A 12,538-nucleotide genomic window follows, 5' to 3' on the forward strand; every position below is an offset into this window, starting at 1 on the left:
GATTCCTCCTTTCCCTCCCTCTCTCTCTCTCGCTACGTGGACATACGATGTCGCGATATCGTCCGCCACAACCAATCACCGAACGATATTTCAAACACGGGAAGCTTCCGACCATTAGAGGCTGTGGCTGACTGTGGTTATACGGTCGCTGAAAGTGCGGCTGTGATTTGCGGATTCTTGTTTGGATTATGATGGCTACGTCTCGCCGATTCGCGATCCCGCCTTAGTTAGTCTATATGATGTTGTGTGCAAAGCGACGCTCGCGTTTGTTTTACACACTACAGTGAACGGTTCAGTGTGAACAGTTCAAGTGAACCGTTCACCGTTCAAGTTCAGTGAACGACCATGGTCGTATTAACGAGTGTTCACTGTACTGTGTACCCTCGTTATTGTGACCATGGTCGTTCCCGAAAATTTTGGTCATAATGCGGAATTGTCATAGTAACGGGGGGGGGGGGAAGTGGCAGAGGTTTCACTCCATTGTTCCCCAGGAGTATATGGTCGTAAAGCGCGTATGTCAGATTATCGGGGGTCATATTAACGAGGGTTCCCTGGATACGACCGTGGGGTAAGGAACACCATGTTGAATGGCCGCGCCGTGTTTTACGCGTGCTTAGGAGTATTGTCTTGCTTGTAAAGTAACCTGCAACTGTAAATAGTTTTCCCGTGACTAGTTGCAGCAACGAGTTACTTTTCTGGGAAAGTAATTTTTAACTGTAACTATTTTCAGTTAAAGTAACTATAAAATGTAATTGTAATTAAATTACCGGGTAGTACCGTGTTCATACCATATGTTTGCACGCTTTGAACGTTTTTTTTTTCTTTTTTTTTTATCATGAAGGTGATGTTTGCGAAATTCGATACGGGTATTCTCTCCTGTTCGAACAACTTTTTAGCGCGTGGAGGGCCATGTGTTTGGACTGAAGCAGTGGAAGCTTATGCGATATCACGGCATATGCATTGCGTTAACCTTGAAACTACTGCTTAATTGTAACAGGCACGTCATGTGTCGCGGTCGACATTACAGGAGCTTACAAGTGTTCTAATAAAGTGTTGAGAGTTCTGAGTTGTATACCAGTGTAGCTAAGACTAGACCGTCTTGATACTGAAGCTCGAGGTGGCTAAGCAGGTTGTATACTACGCCACCTAGTAGACTTTGCAACCTTGACACCACTATGCGTACCAACTCATTCCCTCATCTTGTATAATTTATGCAGTGTGATATAATTACTGATTATGTTATTGAATATGGTCACTGAAAGTGTCAGCTGATCACCCGCCGTGCCCACTCGTGCCCAACGGCTCTACCAGTGATGGCCACTAACTACTTCTACAGTAGTTTAACTACTAACTACTTCGCGATGGAGCAGTTTAACTTGTAATTCAACTACTTTTCAGGGAAGGTGGTTAAAACTACTTCTTTAGCTACTACAATGTATTTTAACTACATCTAAAAATACTTAACGTTGTCCATCAGCACCCATCCCATTCTATAGTGTTCTTGGACACCTAAATATGGATCACAAGCAGCGATAAAAATGAAGATTGAGATTGATTATTAATAACGCGTCCTGGAGTAGCCAGTCCCGAGTGGCTCGAGACTACCATCTCCATTTTTTGCTTTTAAAATCAATCAATCAAGATTGAGTACACATGCACGGCACAATTGCTCTGCAACTCCGTTCTCATCAAACAAGTAGCTCGAGGTAAAAGTCGGAAGCACAATCGTACCATAAAGCTTGCGGCAAAATCGGAAGTAGTTGGTGCCCGCAGTAACCTAACTATAGTGTAGTTAACTACTCGAAATAGTAGTTTAACTAGTAGTTGCACACTGCATTTCTGCAGGTAGTTGATAACTACTTTTTAACTACAATCAGGTAGTTCAACTAGTAGTCTAACCACATGTAGTTAACTCTCGTAGCTACAGTTGCGCCGCGGTGTTAGCACGAAATTAAAATAGCAAAGTGCTGTCTGGCGCTCCATCAGCCTCTCCATCAGCCTCTCCATCAGCCTCTCTGTACCTTCGATAAGACTAACGCGTCTACGAAGCACCGTAGAACATCGGCCACCCGTAATTCCGTCCCGTTTGAGAGCCTCCGCAAGTCTCGTGATTTCACGTCGACCGCGTTATCTCGCGACTGCGGTTGACATTCAAGTTGAACGATGCCAGCGCCTCCTGGCACTCAACAGTCAAAACAAGCTATCTTCCATTTTCGTAGACGATACTTTCAGTTGCACGTGATCCATCCACCCATCAATGGTAAATAGTGCAGAGGGCACACACCGCACATGCAACCGTTCAAGATGGAGAAGCTTCTGTCAGCCTCTAACTAGGCTATAGATAGATTCGCTTTCAAGCCAACCGTCGAATGACCCTGCAGCCTGTATACTATGGTAGATTGAATGAAGAATGGCGTGCCCTTGTAGGACAGTTAGATTGTTTGCTTGCCCGAGGAGGTCTCTTTGACGGCATCGCTCTACTTCAGACGTTGCTTCGCGCCACTAACGCGGAATTACAAAGAAGAAGAAGAAGTAAGAGTAGAGAAAGAGAAAGGAAATGCGGTCTTCACAGCGCTAGTCGGGAGCATGACCCCCAAATTAAAAACTGAATTTTTAAAATGCTTCAATAGACCGGCAATATTTAGAATAATTAACTTATTTACGATTGAACTCTGACAGACAAACTGAAACCGAAACAAATCGAAAGGGGAGAGCACGACCTACTAGATTATAACGACCATGTCAGGCGCACCCCTTCTATGCGCCGCATTTTTGGAAGGTAGCGGTGGCGCTTCTAATCGTCCCATTTTATTGCTTCCTCAACTTCTACAATACTTTGTACTTCAGCTTACCTTAGTATTTCTGTACAAGCGGTGGACGTTCCACAGATGTTTCATTCTGAGGTTGATTATCATCATCATTCTACGCGTTTTCATCGTCCATCGTCCAATCGCGTTGTGCCGATCAATAGCGCCCCTGGCGGATCGTGCGGACAGGCTCCTCATAGGGTTTTCTGATTGTGACATGGTCGTTATAATCTAGTACGTCGTGGGGGAGAGCTGGATTCCACGAATGGACACTTGTTCGCTGTCTCGTACTGAAAGAAAAGTAGGACCGAAGGTCGCGTCTCTTTCAGGGACCGTCGTAATCCCCTGAAGACTGCGACTTTCGGGCGCGACCATGTTCGCCTCTAGCTTGGAGCGTAGTTCCGCTCTACCAAATTGGTGGCGCTGTCGAACAGCCGTCTATTAGACCTCTCTCTGTTTGTAAAGAAACGCTTGACGCTATGGTATTCACAAACACATAATGTTAACAAACGTTTGACGTCATGGTGTTCGACAGCGCCACCAATTTGGTAGAGTGGAACTACGTTCGAAGCTAGAGGCGAACAAGGTCGCGCCCAAAAGCCGCCGTCTTGAGGGGATTACAATGGTCCCTGAAAGAGACGCGACCTTGTTGAAGAAATTAATTGAAGAATTGAATTGACTTAATTGAAGAAAACTTTCGGAGGACGAAGTGCAATCCTTCTCTGGTCAGTGGCACTTGCAGCACGCGCAGTAGATACAGCTACTGTGGCGGCGAGCAGTGTGTCTGCAGCTGTGTAACGGCGATGCATAATCGAGTACCTTGTGAGGGAGGACATCAAAACAGCTGAGATCTTGTTAAGATTACAGGCACTGTACGGGGAACAAAGTGTGTCAAGGGGAAGAGTGCACGAGTGGTGCAGATAGTTGGACGAAGGACGTGATGTGGTGACGAATGAACGGTATGGACACGGTTGTCCGACTGCGGTCACGCCAGTGAACATTGGAGGAGGAGGAGGAGGAGGAGGAGTGTCGTTGGGAGGAACCCGAGAGGTCTGCCTGCCTGATTAGGCGGCATGTTTCTCGGGAAGGGAAAGGAAGTGAAGAGGAGGAGAGGAAAGGGTGAAGTGGAAGACCGAGCGGAATCCGCTCGGGGGGAGGATAGCTGCGTCCATGGGCCGACTTTAGGGGACACATCTGAGGGAAACCCAGGAAAAACCCCAGACGGCACAGCCGGCCCGCGGATTCGAACCGCGGACCTCCCAGTCTCCAAGCGCACGCGTTACCGCTGCGCCACCGGAGCTGGTAGTGAACATTGCAGGCGTTGATTAACCGCATTTCCAGTAGCGGCAAGTAACAGTTCGGGACATTGCAGCCCAGCGTAATATTAGTGTCGGCAGTGTATGTGAATCGTTCACGAGCACGCACTGTTCCGCAGCAAGATGGCTTCCCCGACATCTCACTTGTGACCAGAAGGGAGCACTCGTGGCGGTCTCTCGAGCGTCTGCCGAACCGGTTTCAATCCAATGGGGACGAATTTTTCAACCGATCATCACATGTGATGGAGCCTGGATGCGTCGTTCCACACTCTAAGAAAAAAAGGAGTACTTTTACTCCTTTTGGGGAGTAATTGCATTGCCACAAAAAATAGTCCCTATCGGGAGTAAATGCACGGGAGTAAATGAATGTCACAGAGTGAAGACCGGATTTCACGCGCTGTTGTAAGAGTCCCAGGTACATAATTGGTGCGCATGCATGAAAATACTGTGAAGAAGACGAGCAACGGGCAGCCGCTTCGCTATCGTTGGGTTAGCACCCGCCGCTTTCGAATATTGAGCGTCGCTCAGTAAACGGTCTCTTGCCCTCCTATCCTGCCTCTACTGTCCTGCTTACAATACTTTGAAGCAAACCGTCAACCGTGATATATCGAGTGATATAAAATCTTGCGCCATACTATAGGGCACAATTTGCGAAGAAAGATGCGCTGACTGTTTCTTACTCTGCGTGTGGCTGGAAAATTGCTACGTTGTCTGAGTTATACAGCCTTATGTCGTTCAAATTGACCAAGGGCACATATTTACGTACACTGTCGCATTCAGGAGACCATTCGCAAAGTTTAGTGACAATTTGCAGTCCTGGGGAGTAAATGTCGGGACTAAATGTTGGGTTAGGGGACTAAAATGGGGAGTAATTACAGACTAGGGGAGTAGAAGCTGCAATTACTCCCCGTTTTACTCCTTTTTTTTCTTAGAGTGCACCCCAGAGACAATGAAAAGCAAGATGCTGGAGTCGGCTAGGAAGTCCATGGGAACTGTCTCCTGGTACATGCGGGGTGGCATTCATGTGGACTCCGTCTTCGACAGCCTTCAACGCACATTTCTCCTCTGACGGACGAGGCAGAGATAAATAGATGAGAGAGGAGGAGAGAAGAGGGCGAGGGGGTCGACTGTGAAAAGCGTATTGGACCAAAGGTCTGGTCTGAAGACGTTGGTCTTCTGGAAGACGCTGGACTAAGGTCTGAAGACGTTGCAAAGTGACACGGAGAAATATAACAACCGTATATTGTTTACAGCCGACTTGGCACCTGATCATGGGCGCCGCCATTTTTACGGTCACGTGTACATTGACGTATGCAATGATGTGTGACCAGGCCATGTCCAGAATGCATTGTGTTCGTCTGGCACGGTATTTTCTTGTGACAGGGCACCCTTGTGGTGGTACCCGTCATGTCGCCTTCCACACCAGTTTCTCACCCCACATTTCCCTCGCACTCCTTCACTAACTTGTTAGTGACTGAACCTCTCTAGGAATTTCCACGACTTCTTCGAAGTCGCGGTCATGCTGACGTCACAGTGACGTAACCCAGAGCCGTTCATGCACACACCACCGCTACCACTACTACTACACGCTCTGTAAACACAAAGAAGACAAAAGTTCTTGGTTCTCGTAATAAAACGAGAACCAAGAACGTTTGTCTTCTTTTGTCTGTTAGACAATCTTCTTCTTGTCTGTTCTTCTTCTTAGACTTCTTCTGTAGACTTCTTTTTGTCTGTTAGACAATAAAGTCTAACCTAGCTTCTGGAACGTGCCGGCTGCCCCCCTCTCCCTCCCCCCGCCCCCCGGTGTCGATGCAGGACATCTGGTGGACAAACTCCGTAAAGTGAAGAGCCCGAGTCCGGGCAAAACATATTTAGAAGGACAGGACAAACACACGGCTCAAGTCGTGTGTTTGCCCTGGAACTTTGTCCTGATCCTGTCCTTTGCCCTGATGTTTGTCCTGATTCTAGAAACACTACTGCACTTCTCCAAAAATACTACGCGCTTTTTTTTAAGAACTGCGACGAGTACGCGCATTTTTTTGGAATTGGCCTAGTTACTTTTCCTGCCGTCAGGAGTCGCTCACGCACTCAGTTTCACTCAATGCATAACGAATATAGGAATGTTACGCCTACGATGGGTTTCCGAAGCCCGCCCACCCCTGTGACTTTTTAGAATGGACCCGGTCCGAAAGAGAGGAGGTGTTGCATCGATCGACAATTGAAGCCCCATCTTCTCTTCTCCATTTTATCATCCTTTCCTCTCTTTTCTTTTTTTTTTAATTTCTTCTTTCTGTGTCGCCGTTTCGTTTATGACCGCCTGCTTCTTGACGGCGCGAATTAAGATTCCCGAGTTCATACATATCATTCGTGCTAATGGGTTGCGAGAAACACGATCTTCCGTTGCTCTCAGAAGCACAGGGAAGATACACGCCGTTAAGCATTTTTCTTTTTTGTTCTATTCCTGTTTAGCGCCGCGAAGAAACTGTGGCTATCAGTGCCGTACAGACGTGGGCAGACGAAGACAGAGAGCTCCTGGAAGGAGTGCGAGTCTTGGGCCGAATTCCGTTAACTTTTGTCCTAAGCCGTATCTAAATGCTTTCCGTCGAGTAACACACTGATTATATTCTACAGCCGAAAAGTCAAAGAACCCAAAGATCCAGTGACAGTAGATTGACGCAAGCTTCTGAGATCGGGTGCCGCCGACATTTCGAACAGAGATTGTTCTCCTGGTGACCACCCATTAGGAGAAAATAGGGTTGCCAGCTTTCGGAGCGAAAAATAGCGGCTGAGGGACTGGAGGTGGAATAGAGGGAAAGGAGGAAAGAGTCGTGGGAAAGGGAAAGTGGGTGAGGAACGTTCTAGCTGGCTCGACACAACACCGGCAGCCTTGCACAACCGTTGCTCTTGTCCCGTCCGAACACAAGACGTTATGTATAACAATGATAACAATAATGACACTGAATAATCATAATGAATAACTAAGAAAATGACTGGTGACTGCGGAGTTAGGTCCGTGCTCCAGATTTATTCAAGCTGTAGTGGAATGTTGAAGGGAAAACTCCGTAAGAGCCCTTATGAAAGGTCTTGAGCCAGAAATACCGGCAAAAGGCTGCCGGTATCACCTCCCTACCGGCAGAGCGCGCAAATAACCGGCCGTCCCGGTATAATACCGACCTGGTGGCAACCCTAGGAGAAAAGCTCCTGTTCGAAATATTGGGGCTTCCTGGCCTTGAAGCTTCTGCTCCAATGACTGTTGACTGTTCTACCAGCGAGGTCCACAGTGCTGCCGTGGTATAATAATAAGTGATGTGATTTCCTCTGTCCGTTGTTCACCTCACTTGTGCTGGCGCTTGTGGCCAGGCTCGGATCTAGGGGGGCGGCTCCGGATCCCCCTGAATTCTAGATTTGAACATAGGGATCAATGGACCAATCCCAGCACGCATCTGACACTTGTCCATAGCGCCCCCCTCTCGGGAAAATCATAGACCCGCCCCTGCCTGTGGCTCACTACGTTAGAGTCCCGGCACAGTTGTGCTGTCTGGGCGTTTTTTTTTCTCTGGATTTCCTCTTGCAAATGACGGCACAATTCCCAATGAAGTTGGCTCGCATGGCAGGAAACTTTATCGCCGGTCGGCAGATCCTCGGTGAATCGCTGTACATCGGCTCGCTGTTACTTTTTTTTTTTTCTTCTTCTTCTTGTCGTCGTAGAATTTCGTTTCGCTGATTCCCGTTTCGTTTGGCCACCAAGGGTGGTGTTCTATTCCTGGATTTTTAACACGGGATTGGTGCCAAAAGAATTCTGGAATGCCACGGCTCACAACCTGCCTGCCGCTGCTACTATTTTCAGTTCCTTGGGAGCACCCTAATCGAAAAGATAATATTGAATTTTAGTATTTTTTTTTAAATCCACATCCGGTTCCAAAAGGAGGTGTTACACGTACAGTGCTCTCATGCTGCTCGCCGCCCATAGTTGCCACCAGGCATATATAGTCTGCAACATTAATAGACTTTGTTGTCACTGGCCTACTGCCAACTTTTTCCGACACCAATTTGTAGTCTTGTGGGTAACTATAAGTTACGAGTAACATGTATATTTGTAATTTTTTTCAGTGACTATAATAGTTATAACCAGTGACCCTTTTTTGGGGGTGGTGGGGGGAAAGAGCTAATTGTAATTAGTAACTATACTTTTGGTGAAAGTAGCTGTGAAATGTTACTAATTAAGTTACTCAGTGCCGCATATACGCATCGCTTCCCAGACCTCGCCTATCAATCTTTCGAAGGTCATAGTCGACAACTCGAACGCTTCTACTGACCGACTTTCAAGTGTGGGAGAGGATGTGTTTGAAGTGAATCAATGGAAACTTACTCGGTAGAAAAAAAAAAGGTCTTTGTGAGGTACTTCACCTCGCTTACTGTAGATCTAAATAGTTGTCTTTCGAAAAAAAAAAGAAAGTGTAACTATGAAATTCAAAGAACCCAAGGAAAATACACTGACGCTAGGTATTGAATCTAGACCATCCTGGTTACTGGTGACGCTAGGTATTGAACCTATAGATCCTCCTGGTTCCCAGTCAGGGAGGCTACTGTTACATAACGCTTGCCTCGGCTAATTCTCGTTGCTTACATAAGTGTAGCTAACTGAGTTATTTTCACGTGCTAGTTGTCAATGTAACTTGCATCACTTTTTTTGGGGGGGTGACTTACCCCTGGCCGTTAATTCGTTTACATTGTCGCCCCAAGTGCAATGGTGGTCGGGTAAGGTTCAAGAGTAATTGTCCATGTTGCCACGTGACCAACACAGCCCCTCCCTTCATCTCGCAGGCGGGGTGATGACGGAGGGCCCCATGGCCCGTCAGACACTGGCAGGGCTGAGCCTCTCTCAGCTTAACTTCCACAACAACAACAACAACGACAGCCGAGAGGCTCCCCCGAGCCAGACCTCTTCATGCACGGACTCTGTCTTGCTGCAGGATGGAGGTGAAGATCTTCAGTGGTGCGCAGACTACCCTTTCAACCGGTACGTATAAAGCATTCTTAACGCAGTGTGTAGGTATCTGAGCACAGTGAAACACGGACGGATGAACGCAGCACTTCAAGTGCCGCCCCGGGACTAAAAATGATACTTATTTTATTTAGTATTACAAATTAACCTCGTTGATGGACTCCGAAGGTTACACGCTTCCATGAATTTTCGTAAGAACCCGCAAAACTTTATAGTTTCGGTTTCTCCGGGAGTAAGAGACGTCATCATGTGCTCTAGCGTCTGCCTCGTAGCAGCAGCCCACCAACCTTCCTATGTTCTTCGCCCCAAATTGGAAGACTGCCAGCTGCGCTGGTGGGGGAGACAGAACTGGGACCTAGGGAGAAGCAATGTTGCCAGACGGATGGACAAGAGTGCGCGAAATGTGACGTCACGAGGTGTTAATTTTATGATACGTCCTCGTCTCACGGACACGTCTCACAGACACAAATATTTTGGCAGGATGCGAGACAAGTGGATTGCAATGAGGTGTAGGTAGTACTCTCAAGGTACCAGATATTTTCCGTCGTGGCACCTTCAAGGGGCACTGAAGTGCAAACGCTTCTCCTTACTTTTTACTTTTTAATTACTTTTTAAAATTCAGTGTTAGCGCCGCGAAGGAACTGTGGCTATGAGCATCATACAGACATGGACAGATGGAGAGAAGCCAGAAGGAAGGAATGGGGAACAGGGGTGTCTGTACGGGTCCTGGGCCGACTTCAGGGGGAACTGCGCCGGCATTAGTCTGGAAAGTCTCTCGGAGAACCCAGGGAGAACCTGAAACAGCACAGTCGGTGCGAGTATTCGAACCCACGTCGCCTCCCAGTCTCAGCGTGTCACGCGAGCTGGTCCACGCGGAAGGACACAATGCCGTTACCTTGACAACGCTCTCATTGGTCTCCTCAAACAAGTTGTCCAATGATCGTGGGAGAACGAGACCAGTTCTAGGCCTGCCCACCTTGTCGCGCGCTCTTTGAGAAGGAGAGGGAGAGCCTCAGTTGGGCGGTTTTCTTTCGCCCGTAGATCGCGAAGGACGTGACGGGTGAATTCCGTTCCTTTCGTGTTGCTGTCAAGGTAACGGCAGCTTTCATTCCGCGAGGAGGAATTATGAAGGCGAAGCACCCTGTAGAACGAACGTCCATGTATTAGTGTTTAGTGTAGCGTACGTGTAACGACATGATGCAGCGTAACTAGAAGCTGTTTATCATAGCTGGAGCAGGGACGGATCCAGACGCTCGGTTTGGGGGGCGGTTTCTTTGTCTTAGCGCATAGTGGGGGAGGGGAGAGAGGGAAATTCAATGTATAAACTGACGTTTTTGGGGGGCGATCGCCCAACCGCTTCCCCCCCCCCCCTTGGGTCCGCCACTGAGCTGGTGGCATTCTTCACTGCGTTGTAGCGTATGGCGTTCTACAACGAAAATCACACCCAAAGGGACGGTCGTGTCCGGAAGCTCGTCCATGGAACCGGTATCGCTATGTTGGGCATCGGCCCACAATCTGCCCGACTAATTTTTCTCGTTTGAAAAGTGCTTAGATATCAAGTAAATGAATTTTAAAGATCAGCGCTTCTTCCGCGGCCGCGGAAGATCTGGCGACGTGACGTCACTCCCTAAGCGGAGGAGTGAGAGCGCGGCGCTGAGAGGAGGAAAAGCGACGTTCAGAGCGCCCCGTAACTCTCTAATGACTTCCGCACGGCCGCAGCATTCCTTTTCTCAAGGTCGCGCCCTCATTGGTTCTTAGGGAGTGACGTCAGGCTCCAACAGCTCCCCATAGAGCCCATAGTTTGAGATAATTCACACAACACTGGGCACACGACCAATGAAATTGCGACGTGGTGGATATTATGCACAACCAGTCGGCCAATCAGGAGCCTCCATGTCTGGCTGGCTTTTCGGTCGGTCCTGGCTACCATCGACTTCTACTGGATTTCAGGCCTGCCGCCGTTACTCGGTATTTAAAATAACGAAAGAGATTTTGGGGTAAAATAAAGATTTATTTGATACAAAAGCACTAATTCAAAGATCTGATACATGGGTACGAAGCCCACTGCGTTGCTGACACACTGGGACAATGTTCGAACATGAAGCAGAACGAACACACCGTTCATCAGTTCTCTCATGTACACCGTTCAACTCCTAATACCGAGCCAGTCTCATGAGTGCGTACCATTTCATGATGAGCATCTTCTTTCGCTGCCTCCGGTGCATCCATTATAGCGAAGCGAAAAGCGCTTGTGTGGCACGTAATCCTGTCTTTGTTGACAGTCCTCGAAGTCCAGCGGCGCTCGAACTTGTTCTTCACGCTCCAACTCATGAAGCATTCCGGTACCACAGTTGACAAATTGTTCGTGGGATAACAGTTGTGTCCAGAAACAGCACAACACGCGTAGACTCACAATGACGAACGAATAAACCCGCGAACATATTTCTGCAAACTGTTCTGTCGATTGACACCACCGAACACAGGAGGACGACATGCCGGCCATGCTATTTCGAAACTATGCTGAAACGGTCGAGACGCTGTACGCACATGCGCGCTACAAAATGCGATTTCAAAACGTTCTCGACCAATCGGAGCGCGCGCACAGTCTAGGCCAATGGGCTTGCAACATGGTGTATGGGCGCAGTGGTACATACTGTACAGCCGAGTCCGCGGGTACCTGAGGAGGACTGGTGACGTTTTCTCGTTTTTCCAGAGAGGGAGTTCCGGCATATTCTCAATATCCGGCGTTCGCACTTATCGTGTATTCCGCCGAACGACAATCAAACTACGCCACTATTCCGCGTGGGATTTCGGATACCGCGTTCAGTGGCCCAGGGGGGATAAAATGATAGTATAGTTTCGACTGGAACGGATGCGGCTGTCCGTTTAGCACAACGCGCGAGCTGTGGCTCCTGAATCGATTAGAGAATCTGGTGACGAGATATGAAGCCGGCAGGCACTATATTTGTAGGGGAGGGCGTATATATGGGACAAATGATAAAGACCATTGCTAAACATCAAGTGATCAGAAAGTTATGTAGCTACAGAACCGAAACGAGAAAGACACTGTGTTTCCCCTACCAACATACATATATTGGCTCATCCGACGTGCTTCATATCTCGTCCCCAGGTTCTAAAGTCTCTTCAGGAGCCACAGCTTGCGCGTGGTACATAAGTATGAATTTCGCTCTATTACACACTTTTCTGTGTAGAGAGAGTTTTAATGCACACGTCATTCGAACTTCAACTCGCCTCTCTGTGGCGAGACTTCAGACACACCTGGCTGGAGGTGTCACCTCCCCAGTAGATCACATGTTTGAGAGAACTAGTATGAATGGTCTAGAACAGAAATGTCCACGGCGATTTGTGTGTGAGTTTGATAGCTTGTGTCAGTATTTTGAAGCAAGAGC

At 48.0% G+C, this 12,538-nt stretch overlaps 1 protein-coding gene across 3 annotated transcripts in view; it reads left to right on the forward strand.

The window, feature by feature from the left end:
- The window catches only part of LOC135386307 (uncharacterized), a 72,611-nt gene that overhangs the window by 36,039 nt on the left and 24,034 nt on the right, over positions 1 to 12,538 (forward strand). For all 3 annotated transcript variants that reach the window (XM_064616143.1, XM_064616142.1, XM_064616141.1), the window contains exon 2: positions 8,948 to 9,143. In XM_064616143.1, the coding sequence (XP_064472213.1) occupies positions 8,956 to 9,143 (188 nt within the window). In that variant the 5' untranslated portion in view covers positions 8,948 to 8,955. The remainder of the gene's footprint in view (positions 1 to 8,947; positions 9,144 to 12,538) is intronic.

This window comes from Ornithodoros turicata, chromosome 2 (assembly GCF_037126465.1).
Source record: "Ornithodoros turicata isolate Travis chromosome 2, ASM3712646v1, whole genome shotgun sequence".
Classification (NCBI taxonomy): Eukaryota; Metazoa; Arthropoda; class Arachnida; order Ixodida; family Argasidae; genus Ornithodoros; species Ornithodoros turicata.